Below are 25,391 nucleotides of genomic sequence, written 5' to 3'. Positions count from 1 at the left end.
GAACCTTCAATAATAAAAAGTATGAACTGAACCTTCACAAGCAGCATCCCAGCTGCCTCCCCTATTGACCTACCAGGCCATTATTGTGCCACCTATTGGTCATGACTTGTACAGCACGGATGGCCGGCCCCTCCTGAAGACATTCGGAAACAGCGCCATCTGCTGATGCCTGGTTCCCGTCCCAAACGGCGCCACCTGGCGATCATTATTCGCTACCACAATTTGTTCCTCCCGAGACAGCGCCGCCACCCGGTGTCTCCACGCTATAGCAGACGGGTCGAGCGCCTCCTGTCGGTCCCCCTGCGTCGTTACCAGCAGAGCGGGAGGCGCCAAAGCATCGCCGTCGAGTCAGCCCGCGATCCGAGGCGTGTGCCCTGCCGCCTGGTCTCGCCGCTGAAATCCCTCCTCGCGATGTTCGTGGCCCGCAGTATCGCGGCCGACCACAAAGACCTGATCCACGATGTTTCCTTCGACTTCCACGGGAGGAGGATGGCGACCTGCTCCAGCGATCAGAGCGTGAAGGTGAAGAGGCCGAGGCCTAGGCCTGGGGCAGAGAGAGAGAGAGAGAGAGAGAGAGAGGGGGGGGGGTCCTGGGGCAGAGAGAGAGGGGGGGGGGTCCTGGGGCAGAGAGAGAGAGAGAGGGGGGGGGTCCTGGGGCAGAGAGAGAGGGGGGGGGTCCTGGGGCAGAGAGAGGGGGGGGTCCTGGGGCAGAGAGAGAGAGAGAGAGAAAGGGGGGGGGGGTCCTGGGGCAGAGAGAGAGAGAGAGGGGGGGGGGTCCTGGGGCAGAGAGAGAGAGAGAGGGGGGGGGTCCTGGGGCAGAGAGAGAGAGAGAGAGGGGGGGGGTCCTGGGGCGGAGAGAGAGAGAGGGGGGGGGTCCTGGGGCAGAGAGAGAGAGAGGGGGGGGTCCTGGGGCAGAGAGAGAGAGAGGGGGGGGGTCCTGGGGCAGAGAGAGAGAGAGAGAGGGGGGGTCCTGGGGCAGAGAGAGAGAGAGGGGGGGGGTCCTGGGGCAGAGAGAGAGAGAGGGGGGGTCCTGGGGCAGAGAGAGAGAGGGGGGGGGGTCCTGGGGCAGAGAGAGAGAGAGGGGGGGGTCCTGGGGCAGAGAGAGAGAGAGGGGGGGGTCCTGGGGCAGAGAGAGAGAGGGGGGGTCCTGGGGCAGAGAGAGAGGGGGGGTCCTGGGGCAGAGAGAGAGAGGGGGGTCCTGGGGCAGAGGGGGGGGCCCTGGGGCAGAGAGAGAGAGGGGGGGGGTCCTGGGGCAGAGAGAGAGAGGGGGGGGTCCTGGGGCAGAGAGAGAGAGGGGGGGTCCTGGGGCAGAGAGAGAGAGGGGGGGTCCTGGGGCAGAGAGAGAGGGGGGGGTCCTGGGGCAGAGAGAGAGAGGGGGGTCCTGGGGCAGAGAGGGGGGGCCCTGGGGCAGAGAGAGAGAGAGGGGGGGTCCTGGGGCAGAGAGAGAGAGGGGGGGTCCTGGGGCAGAGAGAGAGGGGGGGGTCCTGGGGCAGAGAGAGAGAGGGGGGTCCTGGGGCAGAGAGGGGGGGCCCTGGGGCAGAGAGAGAGAGAGGGGGGCCCTGGGGCAGAGAGAGAGAGGGGGGGCCCTGGGGTAGAGAGAGAGAGGGGGGGGGTCCTGGGGTAGAGAGAGAGAGAGGGGGGGGTCCTGGGGTAGAGAGAGAGGGGGGGGGGTCCTGGGGTAGAGAGAGAGAGAGGGGGGAGGTCCTGGGGCAGAGAGAGAGAGAGGGGGGGTCCTGGGGCAGAGAGAGGGGGAGGTCCTGGGGCAGAGAGAGAGAGGGGGTGTCCTTTGGCAGAGAGAGGGGTGGGGGTTCTGGGGCAGAGAGGGGGGGGGGGTTCTGGGGCAGAGAGAGAGGGGGGGGGTCCTGGGGCAGAGAGCGAGAGGGGGGTCCTGGGGCAGAGAGAGAGAGAGAGGGTGGTCCTGGGGCAGAGAGAGAGGGGGGTCCTGGGGCAGAGAGAGAGAGAGAGAGGGAGGGGGTCCTGGGGCAGAGAGCGAGAGGGGGGTTCTGGGGCAGAGAGAGAGAGGGGGGTGGTCCTGGGGCAGAGAGAGAGGGGGGGGGGGTCCTAGGCAGAGAGTGAGGGGGGTTCCTGGGGCAGAGAGAGAGAGAGAGAAAGGGGGGGGGTCCTGGGGCAGAGAGAGAGGGGGGTCATGGGGCAGAGAGAGAGGGGGGTGTCCTGGGGCAGAGAGAGAGAGAGGGGTTCCTGGGGCAGAGAGAGAGGGGGGGTCCTGGGGCAGAGAGGGTGGTCCTGGTGCAGAGAGAGAGAGAGAGGGGGGGGGTCCTGGGGCAGAGAGAGGGGGGGGGCGCCTGGGACAGAGAGAGAGGGGGGTCCTGGGACAGAGAGAAAGAGAGAGGGGTCCTGGGGCAGAGAGAGAGGGGGGTCCTGGGGCAGAGAGAGAGAGAGAGAGAGAGGGAGGGGGTCCTGGGGCAGAGAGCGAGAGGGGGGTTCTGGGGCAGAGAGAGAGAGAGGGGGGGGTCCTGGGGCAGAGAGCGAGAGGGGGCGTCCTGGGGCAGAGAGAGAGAGAGAGAGGGGGGTCCTAGGCAGAGAGTGAGGGGGGTTCCTGGGGCAGAGAGAGAGAGAGAGAAAGGGGGGGTCCTGGGGCAGAGAAAGGGGGGGGTCCTGGGGCAGAGAGAGAGGGGGGTCATGGGGCAGAGAGAGAGGGGGGTGTCCTGGGGCAGAGAGAGAGAGAGGGGGTCCTGGGGCAGAGAGAGAGGGGGGGGTCCTGGGGCAGAGAGGGTGGTCCTGGGGCAGAGAGAGAGAGAGGGGGGGGGGTCCTGGGGCAGAGAGAGAGGGGGATCCTGGGACAGAGAGAAAGAGAGAGGGGTCCTGGGGCAGAGAGAGGCAGGGTCCTGGGGCAGAGAGAGAGGGGGGGGGGTCCTGGGGCAGAGAGAGAGGGGGGGATCCTGGGGCAGAGAGAGAGAGGGGGGGTCCTGGGGCAGAGAGAGAGAGGGGGGGTCCGGGGCAGAGAGAGAGGGGGGGTCTTGGGGCAGAGAGAGAAATGGGTCCTGGGGCAGAGAGAGAGAGGGAGAGTGGGGATACGCACATGGAGAGAGAGAATGGGGAGAGGGAGATGGGGGGGAGAGAGAGAGAATGTGGGGAGGGGGAGATGAGAGAGAGAGAGAGAATTTGGGGAGGGGGACATGGGAGAGGGAGAGTGGGGAAGGGAAGATGGGGGAGGGAGAGTGGAGAGGAGGACAGGGGAGGAGGAGATGGGGGAGGGAGAGTGGGGAGGGAGACATGGAGGGGGATATAGGGGAGGGAGAGTGGGAAGGGGGACATGGAGGGAGAGTGGGGAGGGGGAGATGGGTTGGAGAGTGGGGGAGGGAGACAGAGAGTGGGGGAGGGAGACATGAGCAGAGAGAGTTGGGAGGGGGAGGGGGGGAGGGGGAGATGGGGGAGAGAGCGTGGGGAGGGGGAGATGGGGGAGAGACTGGGGGGAGGGATATGGGGGAGGTGGACTGTGGGGAAGAGAAAATGGGGGGGAAGGGAACGTGGGGAGGGTGAGAGGGGTATGGGAATAGGGGCACGAGAGGGAGAGGGACATGGGTGTAGGGAGAGGGTCATGTTGGGGAAGGGGCATGGAGGGGTAGGGAGAGGGACATGGGGATGGGGCATTGGGAGTGAGGATGTCATGGGGGTAGGGAGAGGGACAAGGGGTGGGACTTGGGGAGGAGAAGGACATGGTGTTTTAAAAAATTCTCAAGGTCAGGTTCGTAGGAGAGTAGTCTGACACAGAACAAACGACCAAGAGGCGAGTCTGCTAGAATATGAGCATTTTATTCCCCGCAGCGTCGCCACAACCAGGTCTCATACTTACAACGGGTCTGGCTTATACTCACTCTACATGTTACCGGAACTGGGAGCCGTCAGTTCTCGTAGAGCGGTTGCCAACAACCCACGCTCGGCGGTTAAACGTAACCCCGGAGCAGACTCCCGGGTCTGGCTTATACTCACTCTACATGTTACCGGAACTGGGAGCCGTCAGTTCTCGTAGAGCGGTTGCCAACAACCCACGCTCGGCGGTTAAACGTAACCCCGGAGCAGACTCACCGAACTGGAGACTTTTCCAGCTGATATACTCTTTTCCAGATATAAACATTCATGTGAACAGCAGAGCAAGGCTAAAAAACACATTCCATTCTGGTTACATACAGATAAGAAGATTCACACGGGGAGGTGTGTAATAAGATTCACACGGGACTAAGCAACACCTCCATTCCGGTTAGATTCACACATGTATTGGGACACAATTTTAACCCTTTCACCACACATGGCGAGAGGGACATGAGGGAGAGAGGGATGAAGGAAGAGGGAAATGAGGGGAGGGATATGGGGGGAAATGAGGCATGGAGGGGAGGGGGATTGGGAGAGAAGGAGAAATTGGGGTGAAAGTGGAGAGGGTGCCCCCCAAGAAGTAGAGGTTGTCACCTCCTTGGGAGTGATGAAAGAGGGAGCCTGGGGAATTGGAGGTGGGAGTTGTTCGCTTGCCCTCAACCAGCTCCATGGGTTCATTTTGCTTCACTGAGCCATTCCACTGACTTAAACATTGTCTTCTGGTCTTGATCAGTTCTGATGAAAGGTCATCGACTTAGTTTCCTCTTCTCATTTGTTACCTGACTTCCTGAGTTTTTTTGCTGCTTTTACTGTTGTTATTTCAATGAGTGAAAATCTTAGTGAATGTGAGTATTTATTGATTGAACCCCTATTGAACCAGTATGGTGAAGGCAATGGGAAGTCATTTGTAAGTCCCACAAAGAGGTCTGAGATGAATTAACAGGTTTTCTGTTCAGGAAGGGTGTAAACCTTTGCCCAATATACTCAGAAAGTCTTTTTGATGAATGTAGCTAAACTGGAAGGTTCGTTTTCAGACATTTCATCACCGTACTAGGTAACATCTTCAGTGAGCCTCCAGATGAAGCAGAGGTGGTGTAGCCTATTTTCTATTTATTGCGTTTGAGTTTCCTTGGGTTGGTGATGTCATTTCACTGTTCTTTTTCAGGGGGTGGTAAATGGGATCCGAGTCATTGTGTTTGTTGATAGAGTTCTGGTTGGAATGCCATGCTCCTCGGAATACATGAACATCAACTAGCCACAAAAAGACATTACCCACTCTCACTAGTATCCTTTCATACGGATGAGAAAGGACACTAGTTCGACTGAGACAACACATCCATCCAAGGACAAGCCAAACAGAGACATGCATGAGAAATCCTAGAAGCATGGCATTCCAACCAGAACTCTATCAACAAACACATTGACTTGGCTCCCATTTACCACCCCCTGAGAGAAAACGGAAATGACATCACCACAGGAAATGACATCACCAATCCAAGGAAACTCAAATACATAAATAGAAAGCGGGCTACACCACCAGTGCTTCATCCAGAGGCTCACTGAAGATGTTACTTAGTATGGTGACGAAATGTCTGAAAATGAACCTTCCAGCTCAGCAAGGAAACCTACATCCAGAAACTCAACCTGAGCTACAAATATTCTCAAAACTCGCTAGCCTTTTTAATGTGTAAGATAGGACAGTGATTCTCAACCTTTTCAGTATAAAGGCACACTTCAATGAGTAAAACAATTCCACAGCACACCCACATTTTTAATACTGCATGTGCGGTGTCAGAAGTCTATGCCTTTAATACTAAGACCGTGGAGCAAATCAGAAGCACAGACCAGCCTTGATGCTCAATGGTGCTGATTCCCGAAAACTTGACAGCACACTCTTCACTGTGTCATGACAGGTCAGTTGTAAACCACTGAGAACAGATACTTGTTATCAGTGCAATGTGGACAGACATCTCTGACTATTCAGGTCACCCTTGGCACTGCACACTTGTACCGCTTCATGTGGGGTTTGTACCCACATCTGATTCAGAAGTGAGAGTGCTATTACTGATTTAAGCTGTGGAATGGATTTGTGTGTAGGGCACATAAGGCCAAAAGATAGAAAATAGGCATAATTTAAGCTATTCGTTGAATCTACCATTCGACTGAATCATGATTGATTTCTCCCTCAATATCATTTTCCTGCAGTCTCTATTTCCCTTGATACATTAGATTTTGGAGATTTGTCATGTTGTCTGGTACTTATAGATATTGTAATAGAGAGATTGTCCAAAATTAGGAATCGTGTAAGAAAATCACTAAATGCAATAAAGAACCAGATAGATTATTTGAGGTAACGCGGTGCATTTAAGGGGAAAAGAGATATGCGCATGAGGAAAGAAGGATAAGATCATGCTGATAGTGCAAGATGAAGTAGAATGGGTGGAGGCTCACACCAGTTCGTCCAAAAAAATGAAGGTAAACTACAGTGTTTTAGTGATTACATATTTTGTGTTGTAATCTATAAGCAATTGGATGGCATGTTGGTTCAGTGATTAGCACTGCTGCCTCACAGTGCCCAGGGACCCATGTTTGACTTCCACCTAGAGTGTCTGTTTGTGTGGAGTTTGCACATTCTCCCTGTGTCTGTTTGGGTTTCAGTCAGGTGCTCCAGTTTCCTCTCATAGTCAAAAGAAGTGTGGGTTAGGTGGGCTAGCCATGAGCAATGTAGAGTTACAGGGAAAGCGTAGGGGGTTAGGTTTGGGTTGGATATTGTTCAGAGGGTTGGTGCAGACCTGAATGACCTCTTACCGCACTGTAGGGGTTCTGTGATTCAATCTATACTGATTTAATATTACGCTGTAAATAGCAAATTTAGTGTCAAGGATTTTTTTTTGATTAGGTTAGATTCGATGCCCTCCAGTGTGGAAACAGACCATTCAGCCCAACAAGTCCACACCAACCCTCTGAAGAGTAACCCACCCAGACTCATTCCCCTACCTTATATTTACCCCTAATTAATACACCAACACTATGAGTAGCAACACTTCTTATTTTTTTCACATCGCATTGTTCAGTGTTTGAGAAAAAGAGATTGATTAGCTTATGAAGTGTGACTCTCAATTGCAAGGTTATTAGATTGTGTCAGGAGATCAAGATCTCTTACGTTTTCAGTGTCTATTAGATCTTGTTGATGTCATCTGATAAGAATAGATCTTCTGACCTACAAACTGTTCAGAGCTCCCACATTGTTAAGTGAACGTTGAATTGAAAAGAATGGGATATCTTTGACCTCCAGTTCTTCCCAGATTTCCTTTGGCTAAATTCCATTCATTTATTCCATAGGGTGCTTACTCCTAGCTTTTTTGAAGAGTTTAGTTGTATAATATGTTGCTGGACATGTGGGATTGGAAGGGACAAAGTTGCCCTCTCATGAATGCCTGTGGGGAAGCACCTGGTTCACCATTCAGGACAAGCTACAAAAATCATTTCCATTGGTTCATCAGCAGTCATGGTTTCTAGTTCAAAATATTTTGTATGTCTGTGAATCCATTGGGTTTTAAAAAAATAAATGTTGCATTGGTTTAACAGGTGTGGGACAAGGGTGAAACTGGGGAGTGGCACTGCACAGCCAGCTGGAAGGTGAGTTCATGCTGCCAGAGTGTGGAGGCACCAGAGTAATACCATTGTGTTTTGTCTTCACGCTATTTATGTTGGCACATACCAATTTGCACCTCTGTTTAATGTCCATACGTTTACACTATTTAAACTCTTAGGAGTTCTGAACTTCAAAAAAATCAGACTCCATAATCTCTCACTCAGAAACAGCCATTCTTTCAACTTGTTTCACCAAATGTTGACATTATTTGAGGAGTAACTGAGTTGAGTTCACAAGTGAAAGCAGAAGCTAAATGGTGGGTGTAACAATATTCGACAGTGGTAATTTTTGAAAGTCTCTGCAGAGAGTGCTGTCACAAATAAAAACTAATCAGTTTACGTGAGGACTACTTCGCATTGTTCAACTCTGTAAAACCTCTGAGCAACTGACAATATAATAACCTTGGTAATCAGAAATTCAGATTACCAAACTGTTCAAGTTAATCATAGTACTACAATCTTTTACTGACAAAAAGAGCTTTACTGTTGATGGTTTTTAGTTTTGTATTTTTCAGGACAGACGACCAAATTTCAAAGGAAGTGACAATTTGTAACATCATAGTGACATAAACTGTGAACTGTTCTATTTGAAATTTGGTATTCTTGCAACTGCACTGATGAATGCAAGAAAAGTGTCAACAGTCTGTCCCTTTTGAAAGCAGTACTTCATTCTGTATTACCAAACAACTATTAACCATTGTTCTTTTGATGATTTGACTTCATAATAAAAAGGCTCCCTTCAGACATATTTCTTGTCAAGAACAGGAATCAGCATGCCTGTTTAAAAGAATTTAGAATATAACAATTAGAACTAAGTATTTATTGTGTAGACTATAAAAGAATATATTGTAGTGTAGTCCAGTTCGGAGAAAATATACTTATGTGCAGCTGATATTGTTTTGCTTCCTAGTGCACAAGGGCTATATGTGAGTGGTGATTGTTCCTCAAATCAATTTCTGTCTCTGTCAGCATGTAAGGAAGCCACACTCAATATATAGCATCTGATTGTGGGGAATAAGCAGTTTTAAAAAACATCATCTTACCACTTCGGTGCAAAGTTGATCATTCCAGGCTCTTCCACTCCTTTGTCATAGTTGTGGCAAGTTCACTGGGGAGTAGAAATACATTTTACTGCAAATAATGTGAAGTTGAAAGACTTCTGTTGGAAAGATGATTGAGATGAAGCAAGAATAATGCATGGGAGAAAAAGAATAATGATATAAATAGAATCAGAGCATCGGTGGCATGCAAATATACTTTCTCTTATATGCTGTACTGCACTACAGTATATTCCTTTATATTTGATGCAGTGGATACGTTGTTATAATTGTTACATATCCTTAACAGAATCAGGAGTCCACACAGTCCTTCACACATGCACTGGATCCAGTCAGATAATGGTTAAATTTCTCCATGGACTTCACTTACCCGCCTGACCTCTGTATCTTTGATTCTCTTAATATTAAAACATTTGTTACTTTTGGTTTTGAAACAGCAACAGAGAATTCTGTCTGTTTGAGTGAGTGAGGAAATTTTTCCTCAATCCTAAATAGCAAACTTGAGGCTATGACATTTTAGCCAGTGGAAATAGCCTCGGAGATCCACCCTATTAAAACCTTTTAAGTACTTTTTGGTTTCAATTAGATAGTCTCTTTTCTAACCTCTGAAGACTATAGCCCACCACTACTTGATCACTCCTCATCAGTCTGTAATGTCACGTGAGAATTGACGTCAACTGGTGTGCACCAGCTGAGTAAATGATCTATATCTATCATGTAACATTGTATGATTATCATTCAAATTAAGATACTTCCCATTAATACCATTGTACAGTATTTTGTACAATCTGTTTTGTAGACACACAGTGGGTCAGTGTGGCGAGTGACATGGGCCCACCCTGAATTTGGGCAGGTGTTAGCGTCCTGCTCCTTTGATCGGACAGCAGCTGTATGGGAGGAGATTGTGGGTGAATCGAATGACAAACTACGAGGACAGAGCCATTGGGTGAGTTTGGATATTTTCATAACTGATGCTGTTGGGTTTGTTGGTTTTGGTCTGATGCTGTATTTGCAATGGATGTGGAAGTGACAGTTTTACTACACTCCCAGTCTCCGAAGCAACTAATCCACCAGACATTCAACAAAAATTCAAATTCTAATGCTCAACATGTTATCTGAAGAGATTTTAACAAATGACAAAACTAAACAAGTTAAATTATAATTTATGTGGTTAGCGAAATGGTCAGTAATGTTTTATATTATTTGATAGTTGTAGGTTGAAAGCTGACTGATGAATAGTAAACAGCAATAGTTATCAAGTGAAGTGACAAAAGAGAACTTGCTTTTCAACAGCACGTTCACAACCTTGCGGCATCCCAAATAACCATCGTGGTAGGTTTGAAGAGCAGTCATTTTTTAATGTAGAATCTCTGGAAACCAATTTGTATGCTATCAGTCCCACAGACAGCAATGTGACAATGACCAGATAATGTTTAAATTGTAATTAGTTGAGAAATAAATATTGGCAGGTACTCCCCTTCTTCAAAATAGTGCCATGGAATCTTTTACATCCACCTCAGTTTAACATCACATCTAAAAGACAACAGTCGAGCACTGCTTTAATATTGTACTGAGACATCAGCACAAATCTTTCTGCTTAGGTTTTTTGAATAAGATGCCACATCTTCCCCCTCAGAGGCAAGAATGGTGTACCCAGTCACCCTCCTATTTGTCCAAGTTATCTATTAATACCAATTTTAACCAGTCCAATACAAGTTAGATCAAGTGCTGTCAGTGATGGCAACTGCTGGCAGATTGCTGAGACAGAATATTTTAAACATTGTGCAGTTAAGCTCGGGACATGGGCTCTAACATGAACATGGAACAAGGTGAAAATTGAATTCAGTAATACAAAACAACCCCCCCCCCCTCCATTATCTGAATGAGACGGGTGGGGAGTATTTTGTTCATACAGCTGAGAGTTTGGATAACAGATTGTTCAGATAACGGATAGCATTTTTACAGGACCTTAAGATCTTGTTCGGATAATCTGAAATTCAGATAATTGTTGTTCGAGTAATCGAGGTGACCCTGTAATCTGGAATTAAAACTTCGATATGGAGAACAAATGCTGGCCTGGCCAGTAAATATATTTTTTAAAATTACCACTTGCATGAAGAATAGCTCCAGGTATGATATTGGAGTGGTGCTGGAGCCATTGGAGTAAAGAATGTCAGAAATAGGAGCAGGAGGAGGCGATTTAGCCACTCTAGTCTGTCCCACCATTGTATAAATTCATGGCTGATCTGTCCTAGTCCCTGTTTGCGTGCCACCTTCTCATAGCCAATATTTCCTATTCACTTCTTTAAGTACTTTCAGTGATCTTCCCTCCACAATTTTTCAGACATTCACTATCCCCTTGGAGAAGAAATTCTTTCGCAACGCAGATTTTAATGAATATCACCTTACTGTATAACTATCCCCTAACTCAAAATTTTCACCCTAATGAAAACATCTTCTGGACATTACTGTCAAACTCCCAACTGAAACTAGTACTTTTCAGTAAGATCACAATACATCTTTTCCATTAAATGAATAACTATGCGGATGAAAGAAGGGAAAATGAGAGTATATTGCAATGAAACAAAAATAACAACTCTTGTCCGTATCTGTGTCCACATTAACAAGCTCTTAAGTACCTATCTCCAAACAGGTTAAGAGGACTACACTTGTAGACAGCAGAACCTCAGTGACTGATGTGAAATTTGCTCCGAAACACATGGGTTTGGTTCTGGCCACCTGTTCTGCAGATGGAGTTGTGCGGATATATGAAGCCCCAGATGTTATGAATCTCAGTCAGTGGTCATTGCAACATGAGATCTCATGCAAATTAAGCTGCAGCTGTATTTCTTGGAATCCTTCCAGGTAAGAATGTGTGGATATTCCTCCTACACTTGGTGCTTCAGAATATTTTAAACACATACACCATTTGCAGATAAAATAGCAGCTCCAGAAGAGTTAACTGATAATATAAAACAAAAATCTGAAACAAAAATAGAAATTTGTAGTGAAACTTAGCAGGTCTGGCAGAGTCTATGGGAAGAAAACAATTAACATTTCAAGTCTGATGACTCTTCATCAGAATCTCTTTAGGTCAGCACAACATCACGGGCCAAAGGGCCTGTACTGTGCTGTACTGTTCTATGTTCTATGTTTTGGTTAATAAAGAGGATTTTTATTACTTGTACACAACTAATCAAAAGTCTCTTTCACATTCAGAATAAATTTATATTGAACTGCTATGGAGATTGTTCATAAAGTTGATTATAGGTCTTCCTTCTGACGCTAACAGGAAGAGTAGGGAGAAGAATTTAAGTTTAAACTAGATAAACATTATGGAAAAAGGACCAGAACTTATGCTGATAGGAAGAAATGAAGAGTCGAAGGTGCATTTGGAACATGCTACTGTCTTAGCTAGTTGGGCTGAATGGTCTGTTTTTGTGTTATCAGTACTCCAAATTGTAGTATGTATACCATCAATTTAAACAAAGCAAACCATATTTACATGGCTAATGTCCATTTACAAAGATTTGGCCAAAATGGTGTGATCATCTTTGCATCTTGTACAACTTTCCTAACAGGTGGTCAGCTTCCATGAATTTTATTCTGGCATCTTTTCCAGTTGTTTTCTGTTGACATTTGACCTCAGAGTATTCACTGCCAGTTGTGTAGCAAGGTTAAAAACTGCTGCATTTCCCTGCTGATATCTCTCACTTGGAAAGTATGGCAACCAGTTGTGCTGTGCCAGCTCATTGAAAGAACTAACCAACACAGTCCCTTCCTGTTTCACTGTCATCCTGCAATTTTCTAATGTCTATTTAAAAGTTGTTACTGAGTCTGTTCCCATCACATGTTCAGGCAACACATTTCAGATCACGACAACTGTAAAGGGAGTTGGAGAAAAAAAAATTCCTTGTCACCCATCTGGCTCTTTGAGCAGGGAAAATTTACATAAAATGTCAACTTAGTTTGGAATCTTAATCCCGAATGAAAGTGCATTTTACAGATTTCTAACAGAACAGTCAAGCTTCCTGTTTTGGAAATAGATCTTTTGATTGCTTTTTCAGCCAAGAGTTCAGCTTTAAATCTTTTTCTTTTGCTTCTGTCCTTTTGAAAATATTTTACCACAATATTCTAGCACAGTGAAAGTTATCAGTGAGAATTACTACTTGTACGTTTAATTACTTCATTTGTAAACAGGGCTAATAATTATCTCAATTTTTTTCTAATAATTTGCTTCGCAGTTCCCGCTCTCATCCCCCTATGATTGCAGTGGGCAGCGATGATAGCAGCACAAATGTTGGCGGAAAAGTTCAAATTTATGAATACAATGAAAACACCAGGTAGGATATGCTTCATTGGATGAAAATTGACTTTTTCTCCATTTTACCCCATCCTCTCCCCATTGCCTGTGTGTGTTGGAATAATGTTCCATGAACAATGACTGTCTGTTAAGGTGTGACCCAAGTGGCTGATTCTCATGTCTAAACTTAGATGGAGAGCATCAGTAGCATTCTGATATAGAGGAAATGCCCCTTACTAAGTCAGATTCTGCATGTTACTCATCTCAAAGAGAGGCAGGGAATGTATGCCGGTGTCTGTTGCGCAGGTTTAAAATTAGGAATTTTGGTTAGGTTTGTCTCCCCATTAGCTTGGGGCCTCTGAAATAAAATGTAGATTATCGCAGTGCTGTCCCAACTGAGATCTGCTTAAAGCATGGGTTATTGACTAAACTTGAGATCTTTCTGGTCTCTGGTGCACAGCTCAAGATCCTCGACAAAATAGGAAGTTATCTTTGCTATCATGTGGAATTATCTGTTCCTATCCCTGTGAGCTCTATTTGGACTATTGCAAAGAAAAAGTCAATAGGAGACCATCAATAAATAAATATTACAGGTAACAACCTGAAATTTTACTTTGAGGTAAATTCCCTGACATTGTTAATACAGAGGCTGGAGGTGTGCTCCAGGTTCATAACTCCACAGGTCACAACACAAACTAAAAGTACTTTTCCCAGTTACCAAAATGATCAATTAAATACCATAGTTGTATCAAGTTATACAATTAAAATATCAGTAAACCACAATTCTCAATAAGCACAATAGTTGGCTTATTACCAAAACAAAAATTACTGAATGAAGATGCAATATTCAGTTAACATACAGTGCATATGTCACCAAAATACATGCACAAAGATGCTCTTGCTCTCTGTCTTGGGAAAAGAGCAAGATTTATCTGCAGAGATTGGCTTTCTGAAACAATAAATATGCTGGCCAAAGGGTTACCCTTGAACGCAAAAGGATGATTTTTAAAAGATTCCGGCACCTGTTGCTCTTTTCTGGCATGTGTGGCCAAGTGACTAATTATGCACAGTTGTCTGAGGAATCTTTCTTGCTCAGGAAATACAATTTTGAGAAGTACTTCCAACCATTCTTTCAGAAGACCAGATAGATTTCATCATGAACAAGCGAGTTTTCTTTTCAGAAATGGGAGAGATCAGCTATGTAGCCTTGCCTCAAAGGTTTCTTGTCTCCAACTAAACAAGAGGTACCAAAACCACCCAGACACTATTCAAACAGCCCCGCGCAGTTTTACTAGCAGTTATCACCAGTCATGTGATTTCTAGGAAGTTTAAACCTCGTCTAAATAAACTACTCTAGGTATTTCCACAAAACCTGAAATAAATCAATTTTTCGAAACTTATGTTCTCCAAAAATATTCAATAAGATGTATCTTCAAAATGTATCTTTCTGAAATACTATGTACTGAGCAAACACGTTAGATCTATAATATTGTGAGCTGTATTTGTCTTTAGTTTAAAAAATAAATTATTTTTCTGTAACGTCTCTTGAACAGTTGGTACTACTGTTTACATGCAAGTGGATAATGTATGAAATTAACATGTTTCACTCAGTATCCTCATAGCTGTAACTGTCAGGTGATAGGTTTATGAGATGTTAAGATTTATTATCCTCTTTGATTGTGGAGTGACCATTGAAGGACCTTGAAAAGCTAGCTGGCATATAATGGCCAATTCCCCTATGAATTCGAATTTGAGTTTCTGCTTTGTAGGTATGACTGAGCAGAAGAACATAAATAGAAAAAAGAGCAGGCCATTTCATCCCTTGAGCCAACTCTGCATTCAATATGGCTGATCTGTTTGTGACCTTAACTCCACTTTTCTGCCTGCTCCTCCCACCACACAAAAAAACTTTGACTCCCTTGTGGATCAAAGTATCACTTTCCTCACAGCAATCTTAAATAACGAGCAAGAAAATGGGAGGAATTATCTGCACGTCTTGCTAGTCACTTGTTATGCAGTCTACATGTCTATTAAATTCATTGGGTATGTCTAAAGCAGCTGAAAATGTGTTGCTGGAAAAGCGCAACAGGTCAGGCAGCATCCAGGGAACAGGAGAATCGACGTTTCGGGCACAGGCCCTTCTTCAGGAATGAGGAAAGTTGTCTAAAGCAGCCACTATTGGAGATTTTTGTCATCTGTCTTCTCATAGTCTTCACCCTTGGAAAGAATACTAAAATCGTGCAGCAATATTTTCCATTTGAGACTTGAAATGACAAGAAAATGCAAACAAAGAAGTATAAATGATTATGAAAACTGATTTGATATTTGTGTTTTGTATTTAGGAAATATGCAAAAGCAGAAACCCTAATCACCGTAACCGATCCTGTGCATGATATTGCATTTGCTCCAAACCTTGGACGGTCTTTCCACATCCTTGCAGTCGCAAATAAAGATGTTCGAATTTTCACATTAAAGCCTTTAAGGTGGGAGTTACTTCAGTCTTAATTTCTGACTCACTCACTGTATTTAATGTGCTCAAAGCAAATCAGTATTTTAGATGCACAACAGAAATAACTTGCAACAACCTTGTATCTGTCAAGGCATTCTGGTGTATTGTTAAGAATTTGGAATTGTTGCCAGTGGTATTTGCAGCAAGAATATTCCCAATAGTTATTTTGTGAGTGGCAAATACCAGTGATATATAATACAGAAGCAAAAAAACACATTTGGATGCTGGTAATCTGAAATTAAAACAGGAAATACCAGGACTGGCAGCATCTGTAGATAAAAGCAAAAATTAATGTTTCAGATCATAGAGTCATACAGCATAGAAACAGGCCCTTCGGTCTATGTGGACCAATAAACACCAAACTAAGCAAAACTCATTTACTTGCACTTGATCTATGGCCTGCTATGCTCTGGAATTTTAGGTACTCACTCAGATGTTTTTTAAAAGTTGCAAGAGTACCTGTTCTCTCAGGCATCATGTTCCATCCTCTGGGTGAGAAAAGAATTTTCTCAGATCTCCTCTGAACTACGTAATCCTCACCATAAACTTATGCCCTCTGCTATTAGACACTTCTACCATGGTGAAAAGATTCTGTCAACTCTGTCTATGCCTCTCATAATTTTGTTTATCTCAATCAGATACCCCATCAGCCTGCTGTACGCCAGAGAAAACAAACCCAGCCTACGCAGTGCCTCCTCAGAACTGAGACCTTTCATCTCAGGCAAAATCCTGGTGAATCTCCTCTGCACCCCCTTTAGTGCAATTATATTCCTCTGATAGTGTGGTGGCCAGATTGCGCACAGTATCTGGCCTGACCAATGTTTCATAAAGTTGTAAGAATACTTCCTTGCTCCTATATTTTACACCTTGGCTAATGAAAGCAAACATCTCATTTGCCTCCTTCATCACCCTGTCCACCTGTGCTGTAATGTTTTTTGGACTTGTACAGCAAGATCCCTCTCTTCTACGCTCTTCCAGCAAAACTGGGAAAAATTAGAAATTTGTGAAGTCATTTGTATGATAAAGGTCCTATTGGTGCTGTATTTAAAAAAGCACAGTAATTTCAGGGCAACATTCTTGCTGGAACGAACGCCACAGCAACAAAAAAAACTGTGCAACTAGTGATCACCTATTACTTTTCAAACTTGTTCTATCCCACATCACAGATCTGCAATATTAACAGTTTTTCTCTCTGCAGATGCTGTTGGACCATTATTTTTTGTTTCTGTTTCAGGTTTGCAGTATCCAAGTGGTGGAATGAAGGAAGTGAGGAATTCACCTGAGGCGGAGGGCCGTGGAGTTCTCAGGACTCGAAAACATTATAGTGATAGAGAGGATGATGCCATGGAGGGATTTTAAACAGGATCAGAGATTTAAAATCTGGGGTGTTGTCTGACCAGGAGCCAGAATTGGTTGAGAAGCAGATAGATGAATTTGATTTGGTATAGGGTAGGATATGAGAAGCCGTACTTTCGAAACCATATGGGAGATTGATCTAGAGTGTATTGGAATAGTATAGTGCAGAGGGACAAAGAAGATGGTTTCATCTGCAAATAGCTGAGGCTGTTTAGAGATAGTGATATTAAAGATGTGGAACTAGATGCTATCAAAATGGACAGACTATCGAATTGGAAGCTCAGAGTTAAAAAGGACAAAAGTTGCAAATTATGGGTTCAGCCTAAGACTGTGGTCTACGACGGAACTACATGACAAGGGCTTAGATATTAGCTGTAGACCTTTGGAAGACCAAAGCCAATGAAGCAGTTCAGAAATATGGTCAATGTTGTGATATAGGACTAATCTGATTATTTAAACTGACACACAGCAAAGTTTTAAAAAGCACACCTTTATCATTGTCTTTTCCCTTAGAAAAGAATTAAGTGGTTCGGGAGGGCCAACAAGGTTTGAAATCCAGACAGTGGCCCAGTTTGATAACCACAACTCGCAGGTATGGCGTGTAAGCTGGAACATCACTGGTACGGTCTTGGCGTCCTCTGGAGATGATGGCTGTGTCAGATTATGGAAAGGTGATCTTGAATTTGAAAGCATGCTTAGATTAATGTCAAATGATTAGGTTGCTTGTGTACTATTGTAATGATTCATAGTTTTAGCTGATGATTACGATTTGCTGGATTAAGTGCAAGAATAAGATTAGGTGGATGCTTATCACTAAACTGATGTTATTTCACCTTCCGTTTTGTTTCAGAATTCTTAGCTTGGTACACAGGTGTATTCTCACATGAGCATTAAACATCAAAATATTATTACATGTTTTGAAGTAACATGACATTTTTGGTTGTTTTGATGATGCAAAAATGTATTATTTTAACCTTTTTAGATTTTACACTGAAAGCTGGTTGAGAAAGACCAAAAATACTTAAATAATTGGTCATTAATGGGTCACCCCATAAGATTATCATTGTTGTTAAGAGACCAACAAACTGAAAGAAGATCTGTAGCTGTCAAAGTTTAGGGGTTCATGATCACAGTTACTTAATGTCATCAGTCAATCATTTGTTAGGAATTCTCAGTGTATTAAGTTTGTTAACAAGCAGCAATTTTGGATATAAACACATTATTTAAATTAGACAAAGGAAATAAATAACCCATGACAGATGAAAATGCTTTATTGATCCTGAAACCATTCAGAGGCAGGATTCCAAAGTGATGGATGTTTGTCCCCAGTGTTTCGCAGTCTTTAGTGGTAATAGACTTTTGTCCTTCCCTTGGGCTGATGCAGAGGAACTCCTGGTCTTCTCCTGAGAATGTGATGACTCATACTCTGGACACTTTCGACCTCATTTTTCTCTCCCTTTCTTCCCCCCTCCTCCACTATCACAACCACCACCCCTGTTAACCTTGCTAGCAACTAATGATGTGTCAATCACTTGCCTTTTGGCCAGTAACTATGGGGCAGCTACTCATGACATTGGGATGACGGTTATCCCTTTGCCCATCTTTATTTACAGGTTAGATGTCATTTTTTTATAAAAACAAAAATTCCTATTTTCTGAAACTGCATTGATGATAAGGTACACATAGCACTAGTTCATAAAAACATTGTGATCCTTTGATTCTTGTGACCTTTCTTCTATCTTCCTTTTGTCTTTGTACTCTAGAAATTTATATTCGAGATGTTACTACTTTAACAGCTGTTAAATACCAGTAGTATCTCACACTGGAAAATTCAGTTTGAAAGGGACCCTAATTTCTTTAGTCATAGAGATGTACAGCACGGAAAGAGACCCTTCCATCCAACTCGTCCATGCTGACCAGATATCCCAACCCAATCTACTCCCACCTGCCAGCATCGGGCCCATATCCCTCTAAACCCTTCCTATTCACATACCCGTCCAGATGCCTTTTAAATGTTGCAATTGTACTAGCCTCCACAAGTTCCTCTGACAGCTCATTCCACACATGCACCACCCTGTGTGAAAAAGTTGCCCCTTAAGTCTTTTTTATATCCCCTACTCCAGGAATAGACCTTGATCTCTCCACACTGCAGGCTCCCTGCCTCTATTCCTGATGAAGGGCTTTTGCCCGAAACGTCGATTTTCCTGCTCCATGGATGCTGCCTGACCTGCTGTGCTTTTCCAGCACCACTCTAATCCAGACTCTGGTTTCCAACTTCAGCAGTCCTTGTTTTTACCTTGTCTATTTATCCTATTCATGCCTTTCATGATTTTATAAACCTCTATGATGTCACCCCTCAACCTCCAATGCTCCAGGGAAAACAGCCCTGGCCTATTCATCCTCTCCCTCCAACCCTGGTAGCATCCTTGTAAATCTTTTCTGAAGCCTTTCAAGTTTCACAACATTATTCCGATAGGAAGGAGACCAGAATTGCACGCAATATTCCAAAAGCGGCCTAACTAATGTCCTGTACAGCTGCAACATGACCTCCCAACTCCTGTACTCAATACTCTGACCAATAAGGGAAACCATGCCAAATGCCGCCTTCACTATCCTATCTACCTGTGAATCTACGTTCAAGGAGCTATGAACTTGCACTCCAAAGTCTTTTTGTTCAGCAGCATTTCCTAGGATCTTATCATTAAGTGTATAAGTCCTGCTAAGAGTTGCTTTCCCAAAATGTTTACATTGAATTTTAAAACACCAGGTACCAACTGGTTGTTACTTTTTCCTCATTTATAGTTATGCCCCTGATCTGTAATCTAATTTTAGACATGCTATTTGATTTTTCATTAATGGAGTAGTAATATACTTCCTTATTTTGCATTGCAAAATTTTAAATCAGGTGTACACAAAAACCACGTTCTTCTATACATTTGTTTTTCTGATGCCTATTAATCTGGGCTTTCTCAGTTCTTCATACAATGTATCTATTGAATTGCTCCATCGTACAGACCAGAGTTTGCCAAAACAGCACAACACTTAAATCATAGTTCCTTTGGTTTTGGAACGGAGGAGATGCTGGGATTCCACCTCCTTACTGATAATCAATAAAGGTAGCTAGAAGTTAACATTGATGGCCATGAAGAACTAGCAACAAAGAAAAACCTACTTACATTTGCCATTTTACAGGCAAGATAGAAACTGATGACATGTCTCAATAACAATAAGGGCTCAACATCTGTGGAAGGGAGATTGAGAATGTGGAATTTGGTAAGAAGCAAAAAGAATATCATTAAAAGGCAGAGGATGCTCATTATAAAGAAAAATACTGTATGGGAGAACAAGTGGATGTTTAGAACATAAAGCTAAGGGAGATTTTCCAAAGTAGTTTGCCAGTTTTTATTTTGCTTTGATTCTATTTATCATTCTGATAAGATTCAATCTATGGGCCAGTGTAACTGATCTTGAAGAGAATTGATTTGCTGAAGAAAGGATGAAGTTGGGCTTCTCTGCCTGCCGCTGAAACCTCCATTCATGCTTTTGTTATCTGCAGATTCAACTATTCCAGCACTGGCTTCCCAATTTTCATTCTTTGTGAAAATCAGATCAGACTTTAAGTCCCTGACTGACTGATCCTTATTCGTTGCTAGTCCAGCAATGCCTTTAATTAATTTTTTTAATCCTTGTATCAATTCTGTTTATGGTCTTATGCCTTCCCACCACGCCCAAAAATCTGTCTGATCTCCTCCAGCTCTACATTTCTTTGAGAATCTACACATCTTTAATTCGGGCATTCCTAATTTTCTTAGGCACTCCATTACTGGTGGGCTAGATCCTAAATTCCAGAAATCTCTCCTTATCCAAACTCTGCTATTTAGAAATCAACTTTTTGAATAAGTTTTTGCCTCGCTACTTTCTTGTCTGTCAAAGTATCAAATATTGTCTCTTAATAACTCTGTGAAATGCAACAATAACGGCACTACTTATAATTTGGCCATCATTTGAAAACACATTGAACCATCCACAAAATGTATGAAATGTTAATTTGTTTACAAGGGTTCATGCTTAATATCTACTGTAAAGTGAAATTCCGTTTCTTTTTTTTCAGCTAACTATATGGACAATTGGAAATGTACTGGCATTTTGAAAGGGGATGGAAGTCCTGTAAATAATGCTTTACTCCAACAGCCAATGGCAGGTCTTGGTTCTTCAGCATTTAACAGTGCCACCTCACAGAATGCACTTAATGGAGCATCTTCTGCAGGAAGGTAGGTTGGTGGTGCCTTCAGTTCAGAAATGTTGATGAAGATTCGCAGGATACACATACTGTGTACAGTTCTGGTCACCCTGCTATAGAGAGGATATTATCAAATTGGAGAAGGTTCAGAAAAGATTTACCAGGATGCTTTTGGGACTGGAGGGTTTGACTTACAAGGAGAGGCTAGATAGGCTGGGATTTCTTTCTCTGGAGCGGAGGTGGTTGAGAGGTAACTTTGAAAAGGTTTTTAAAGACATGAGGTGCATGGATAAGGTGAATACCAAAGCTCTTTTCCCCAGGGTTGGGCAGTTCAAAATTAGGGGGCATATCTTTAAGATGAGAGGAGAAAGATTTTAAAGGGACATGAAAGTCAGTATTTTCACACTGGTTGGTGTGTGGAATGAACTACCAGAGGAAGTGGAAGACACAGTTACAATATTTGAAAGACATTTGGAAAGGTACATGAATAGGAAAGTTTTAGAGTGATATGGGCCAAATACAGGAAAGTGGAACTAGTTTAGTTTGGTTGGCATGGACGAGTTGGACTGAAGGGTCTGTTTCCGTGCTGAACGGCTCTATGACAAAGCCACTATTTGGAAGTTAATACATTTCATTTGATTATTTTTAGGATTGGCTAGGGTGGCTTTACACTATGGCAATAGAACAAGGGGATCCCGTAGATATGCTGACCAAGTGTGAAATCAGGTAGTAAATACAGATTGGGTTTATGATGTAAACATTGCTTTTATGCTGGTTTTGGACAAGAAGCTGCCTTCTGTGAAAAAAAGATGAAATTGATGTACCCTAGAAACATAGTAATATGTAGGGGAGTAGGACATTCGGCCCTTCAAGCCTGTTCTGCCAGTCAGTACAATCATGCTGATCAACCAACTCAGTGCTAATGACCATCTTGCTTGACATGGGCTGATGTAAGAAACTTGCCATTTGGCAAATTGAGTACTGTGGTAAAAACAATGACTGCAGATGCTGGAAACCAGACTCTAGATTAGAGTGGTGCTGGAAAAGCACAGCAGTTCAGGCAGCATCCGAGGAGCAGTAAAATCGACGTTTCGGGCAAAAGCATTCCTGATGAAGGGCTTTTGCCCGAAACGTCGATTTTACTGCTCCTCGGATGCTGCCTGAACTGCTGTGCTTTTCCAGTACCACTCTAATCTAGAAATTGAGGACTGTGGCAAGCTTTGTTCATGAAACAAGGTGCTGTTATTGCTTTTATTTGAAACTATTACTCCATTTAGTTTGTACATTCGATCTTTTGCAGATTTTTGTGTGATAGAGTCAGTTTTTTAAAAATGTATCACATAGTTATAAAAATAAATCTTCCTGAATAAGTCTCCAATCCTTGAGCATTAAACCCCAAAATGAACAGGTTCTGTTTATAAATTTTTAGTTTGTTACAAACAATTTCTTTCAAAAACACAGAATATAATCATTGCCATAAATCATATTTCTTCACCATGAAGTCCGCAAGATGAGGAATCGACAGGAACTCTTATTCTGTGAAAATGGTTGTGTATGGTATCCATAACTGATGTTGTTTCTTCTTGAAGTAGTGATGCATGTAACACTGAAATGCATCTGAAATAATGAATGTCTAAACTAATAAAAGAACAGAAACAATATAACAAAGTATGTTTTCAAATGCTTGGAACTAGAAACCATCCTCATGGCATAGAATACTGTCTGTTCACTTAAATGTACACCACGGAGATTAAAATATTTTAATTTTTCTGGTTTAAGTAAACCAAATCCCAAAATTATCTGTGTGAGACAGCAATAGTGAAGTGTTAGATTTATTGTAGATCAGCATTATTGCCTTAAAGAAACAATAAAACAAAACCTAAATATCAAAGAAAAAACAGATAGAACATTTCTTATTTAACTGGAAGTGTCAGAGGATGGTTGAGGTGAAACATTTCACATCTTCCAACATATCTGGAGACACTTCATTGACAGCATTTATGAAATAGAGTAACATCATATAACATCTTGTAGATTACCAATTACAATCTGCTCAGCAGTTTTTTTTTTGAGCTGTGTTTTGTATTCAAAGTGAAGAAAATAGTTACAGGTTTTTCTCTGGCCAGTAATCTTCTTTGGTTCCATTTACTTGACAGTGTCAAGTGATGTCCAAGTCCAACTGACTGCAAATTTAACCTCCCGATTCCTTCCTTTTTTGAGGATTCTTTGGTTAAGTATGGAAAACTGTAGGGGCAAATCATCTTTAATATGTGACATGGAAAATTACTTCCAAAATCAATCCAAAATAGTATGTCACCCCTTCAGAAGTACTGCATTTTTGAATTTGAGTTTGCTGTACTGTGATGCAGGTTAGCAATTGTGGACAGTTCTTTCTATCTACAAGATTTGTATTCAGTTATCACAATTTTTGGAGCAATTGACAAAGGATTTGGCTTTCTTTATTCAGCTGTCAGAATTAAAATTGCACATTAAATGTTATTATCTCCAGCCACTACCACCTCGACCAAAACATTTACTGAATAGAAAGGATTACAAACATTTTCAAATTTGAAATGTGGTACATATTCATTTTTTTTTCCTTTTAGGAAACCTTGATACATCTTGCCTTCTGCACATATTATGCCCTTTTCAACAGACAGAAAACTCAGCTGATCTCAAGCTAACTGGAATAACTTTGCTGTTTTGCTGCTTGTTGCATGCACACGGAATGAAAAACGAACTCCCTTATCCCCTCCCCAACGTCATCTGATATCAATTGAGGCCAACTAGCAACCTGCTTACTAATAATCTTGGATGGAAGGCTTTACAAAATAGAAATTTTTGCCCTATTTGTTAGTGTTTCTTTCCTGAATAAGTTTGACATTGTTCTTGAACAGTTGACTTCAGTGTGCAGGAAAATTTGGAGAAGCACGTGTTGTTTTACCTTACAGAAGCTCGGAAGAACTCTATTTTTGCATCTCTGTAGCCATGTAAATACATTAAGTTGATGGTAAATTACTTCTTTTGTAAAAACAAAATTAATAAAACCACTGGAAAAGGATTAAGGCTGAAGGAAAATACAATTTAACTAATTTGATTTTGAGATGCGTTAATTTTCATTCTAAACAGCAACTACACACACAGTAACACCACACATTCATTGAACTCTAATGTCACCCGGGAACGTACCCATAAGGATATACAAACCCAAACAGACATGTTCTGTTTTTATTATTGTGGGACCAGTATTCTATGTGTTCTAATTAGAATTTAATAAATTAAGAATCACATTGACACAGCTTTGTGTGTGTTTGTTTTTTTTTCGGTGTTGTATTTTAGCTTTTGTTTTGTTTGCACTATCTGTTCTAACACTGATGCATAAGCATTGTGTTTACATGATAATGGAGGAACTGTTTAAAAATACAGATGAGAGGGCATTGGAACTATTGGATAGCATTTCCTTCCTGTGGTCTGTTTGCTGAACCATGACCCAGTGATTTATTTTTATTTTCAGGCATTTAACTTTCATTTTCTTATATTCACCACTTATATCTTTGTCTTCTGTTCTTTTTCTCCCATTTTATTCTCTCACCTTTGTATTCCCATCTACATTGTTTCAGGTATTTCTTTCCCCCTTTGGATCATGCTCGGGCTGGATCAAGATGGTCCAGTTATGCCCAGCTTCTTCCTCTTCCTCCTCCTGTTTCTCTTCCTCCTATGGCAGAACAGTCTTGTGATGCTGATACAACTCACCTTCAGTATCGTAACCCTCACAGTCAATATTCCTGCAGAACTCTCAATTCCTTGCCAGAGAATGAAGGGTTGCAATAAAAAGGCATACTTATGCAGAGCCGGTGATTGTATAAGTTTCTGCTAAGTTAAATTTACACCCTTCCTCACTTCTTTTGAAAAATGTTCTTTGTACTGTAGATAGTTTATTGGGATTCTAACACTCATAAAATGTGTCAATAATCTGATGTTGAATTGTCTGTCTCAGTTACCCGAATAGGTCCAAAATGTTTGAGTGGAAAGCTGGCTTTGACACCTATATATGATAACGAACAGTTAGTATGTCAAGTTAAACTTACAAAATTATGTGCCTTAGAAGTGTCTACTGTTAATGGATTTTTAATGAAGATTAACTTGTATCGTAAAGGAATTCTGAAATAAATATTTAATTTTGAAATAATCAGTTGTCATATATGTAATTTTGGTGTTACAGTTGAGAGAAAATTCTGTGTTTAACATGCGTTGCCAATCTAAAACAGAGTGGTGCATGGTTGTTTAGTAAGATGACCATATCTCTGAGCTGAAATAGATCTCGCACAGTCAGTATTTTACTAAACATTTGTACGGGTAGTGGTAAGAAATTGCATTTAAGAATGAATGGAGTGTCAAATTATTTTGTGAAAAAATAAAGAACAAAAACAATTGACTCGA

At 42.7% G+C, this 25,391-nt stretch overlaps 1 protein-coding gene across 3 annotated transcripts; it reads left to right on the top strand.

Moving 5' to 3' along the window:
- Positions 1–315: 315 nt before the first annotated feature.
- On the top strand, positions 316–25,391 carry seh1l (SEH1-like (S. cerevisiae)). Of its 3 annotated transcripts, none has more exons than XM_043687697.2 (9): positions 317–522; positions 7,420–7,470; positions 9,343–9,489; positions 11,197–11,408; positions 12,788–12,886; positions 15,189–15,329; positions 17,225–17,382; positions 20,823–20,982; positions 24,572–25,391. In XM_043687697.2, exons 1-9 carry the CDS (start codon positions 412–414, stop codon positions 24,780–24,782), a joined length of 1,290 nt encoding a protein of 429 aa, XP_043543632.1. In that variant the 5' UTR covers positions 317–411; the 3' UTR covers positions 24,783–25,391. The 3 variants fall into 3 exon arrangements, with proteins under 3 accessions (XP_043543633.1, XP_043543632.1, XP_043543634.1); XM_043687699.2 differs by lacking the exon at positions 24,572–25,391 and adding an exon at positions 23,558–24,249 and having other exon boundaries at positions 320–522; XM_043687698.2 differs by lacking the exon at positions 7,420–7,470 and having other exon boundaries at positions 316–522.

Source organism: Chiloscyllium plagiosum, unplaced genomic scaffold (genome assembly GCF_037043375.1).
Source record: "Chiloscyllium plagiosum isolate Xiang-an unplaced genomic scaffold, Cpla_swu_hap1 HiC_scaffold_4, whole genome shotgun sequence".
NCBI classification, from domain to species: Eukaryota; Metazoa; Chordata; class Chondrichthyes; order Orectolobiformes; family Hemiscylliidae; genus Chiloscyllium; species Chiloscyllium plagiosum.
The sequence above is the reverse complement of the archived record's forward strand: the minus strand, read 5'-3'. Positions and strand labels throughout refer to the sequence as shown.

What these genes read in the sequence shown, in the direction of transcription:
- seh1l (XM_043687697.2), top strand. Translation starts at nt 412, where the DNA reads ATGTTCGTGGCCCGCAGTATCGCGGCCGACCACAAAGACCTGATCCAC. An exon ending in CCAGCGATCAGAGCGTGAAG is followed by an intron (nt 523 to 7,419) that starts GTGAAGAGGCCG and finishes TTGGTTTAACAG; the next exon opens with GTGTGGGACAAGGGTGAAAC. An exon ending in TTCACATTAAAGCCTTTAAG is followed by an intron (nt 15,330 to 17,224) that starts GTGGGAGTTACT and finishes CTTTTCCCTTAG; the next exon opens with AAAAGAATTAAGTGGTTCGG.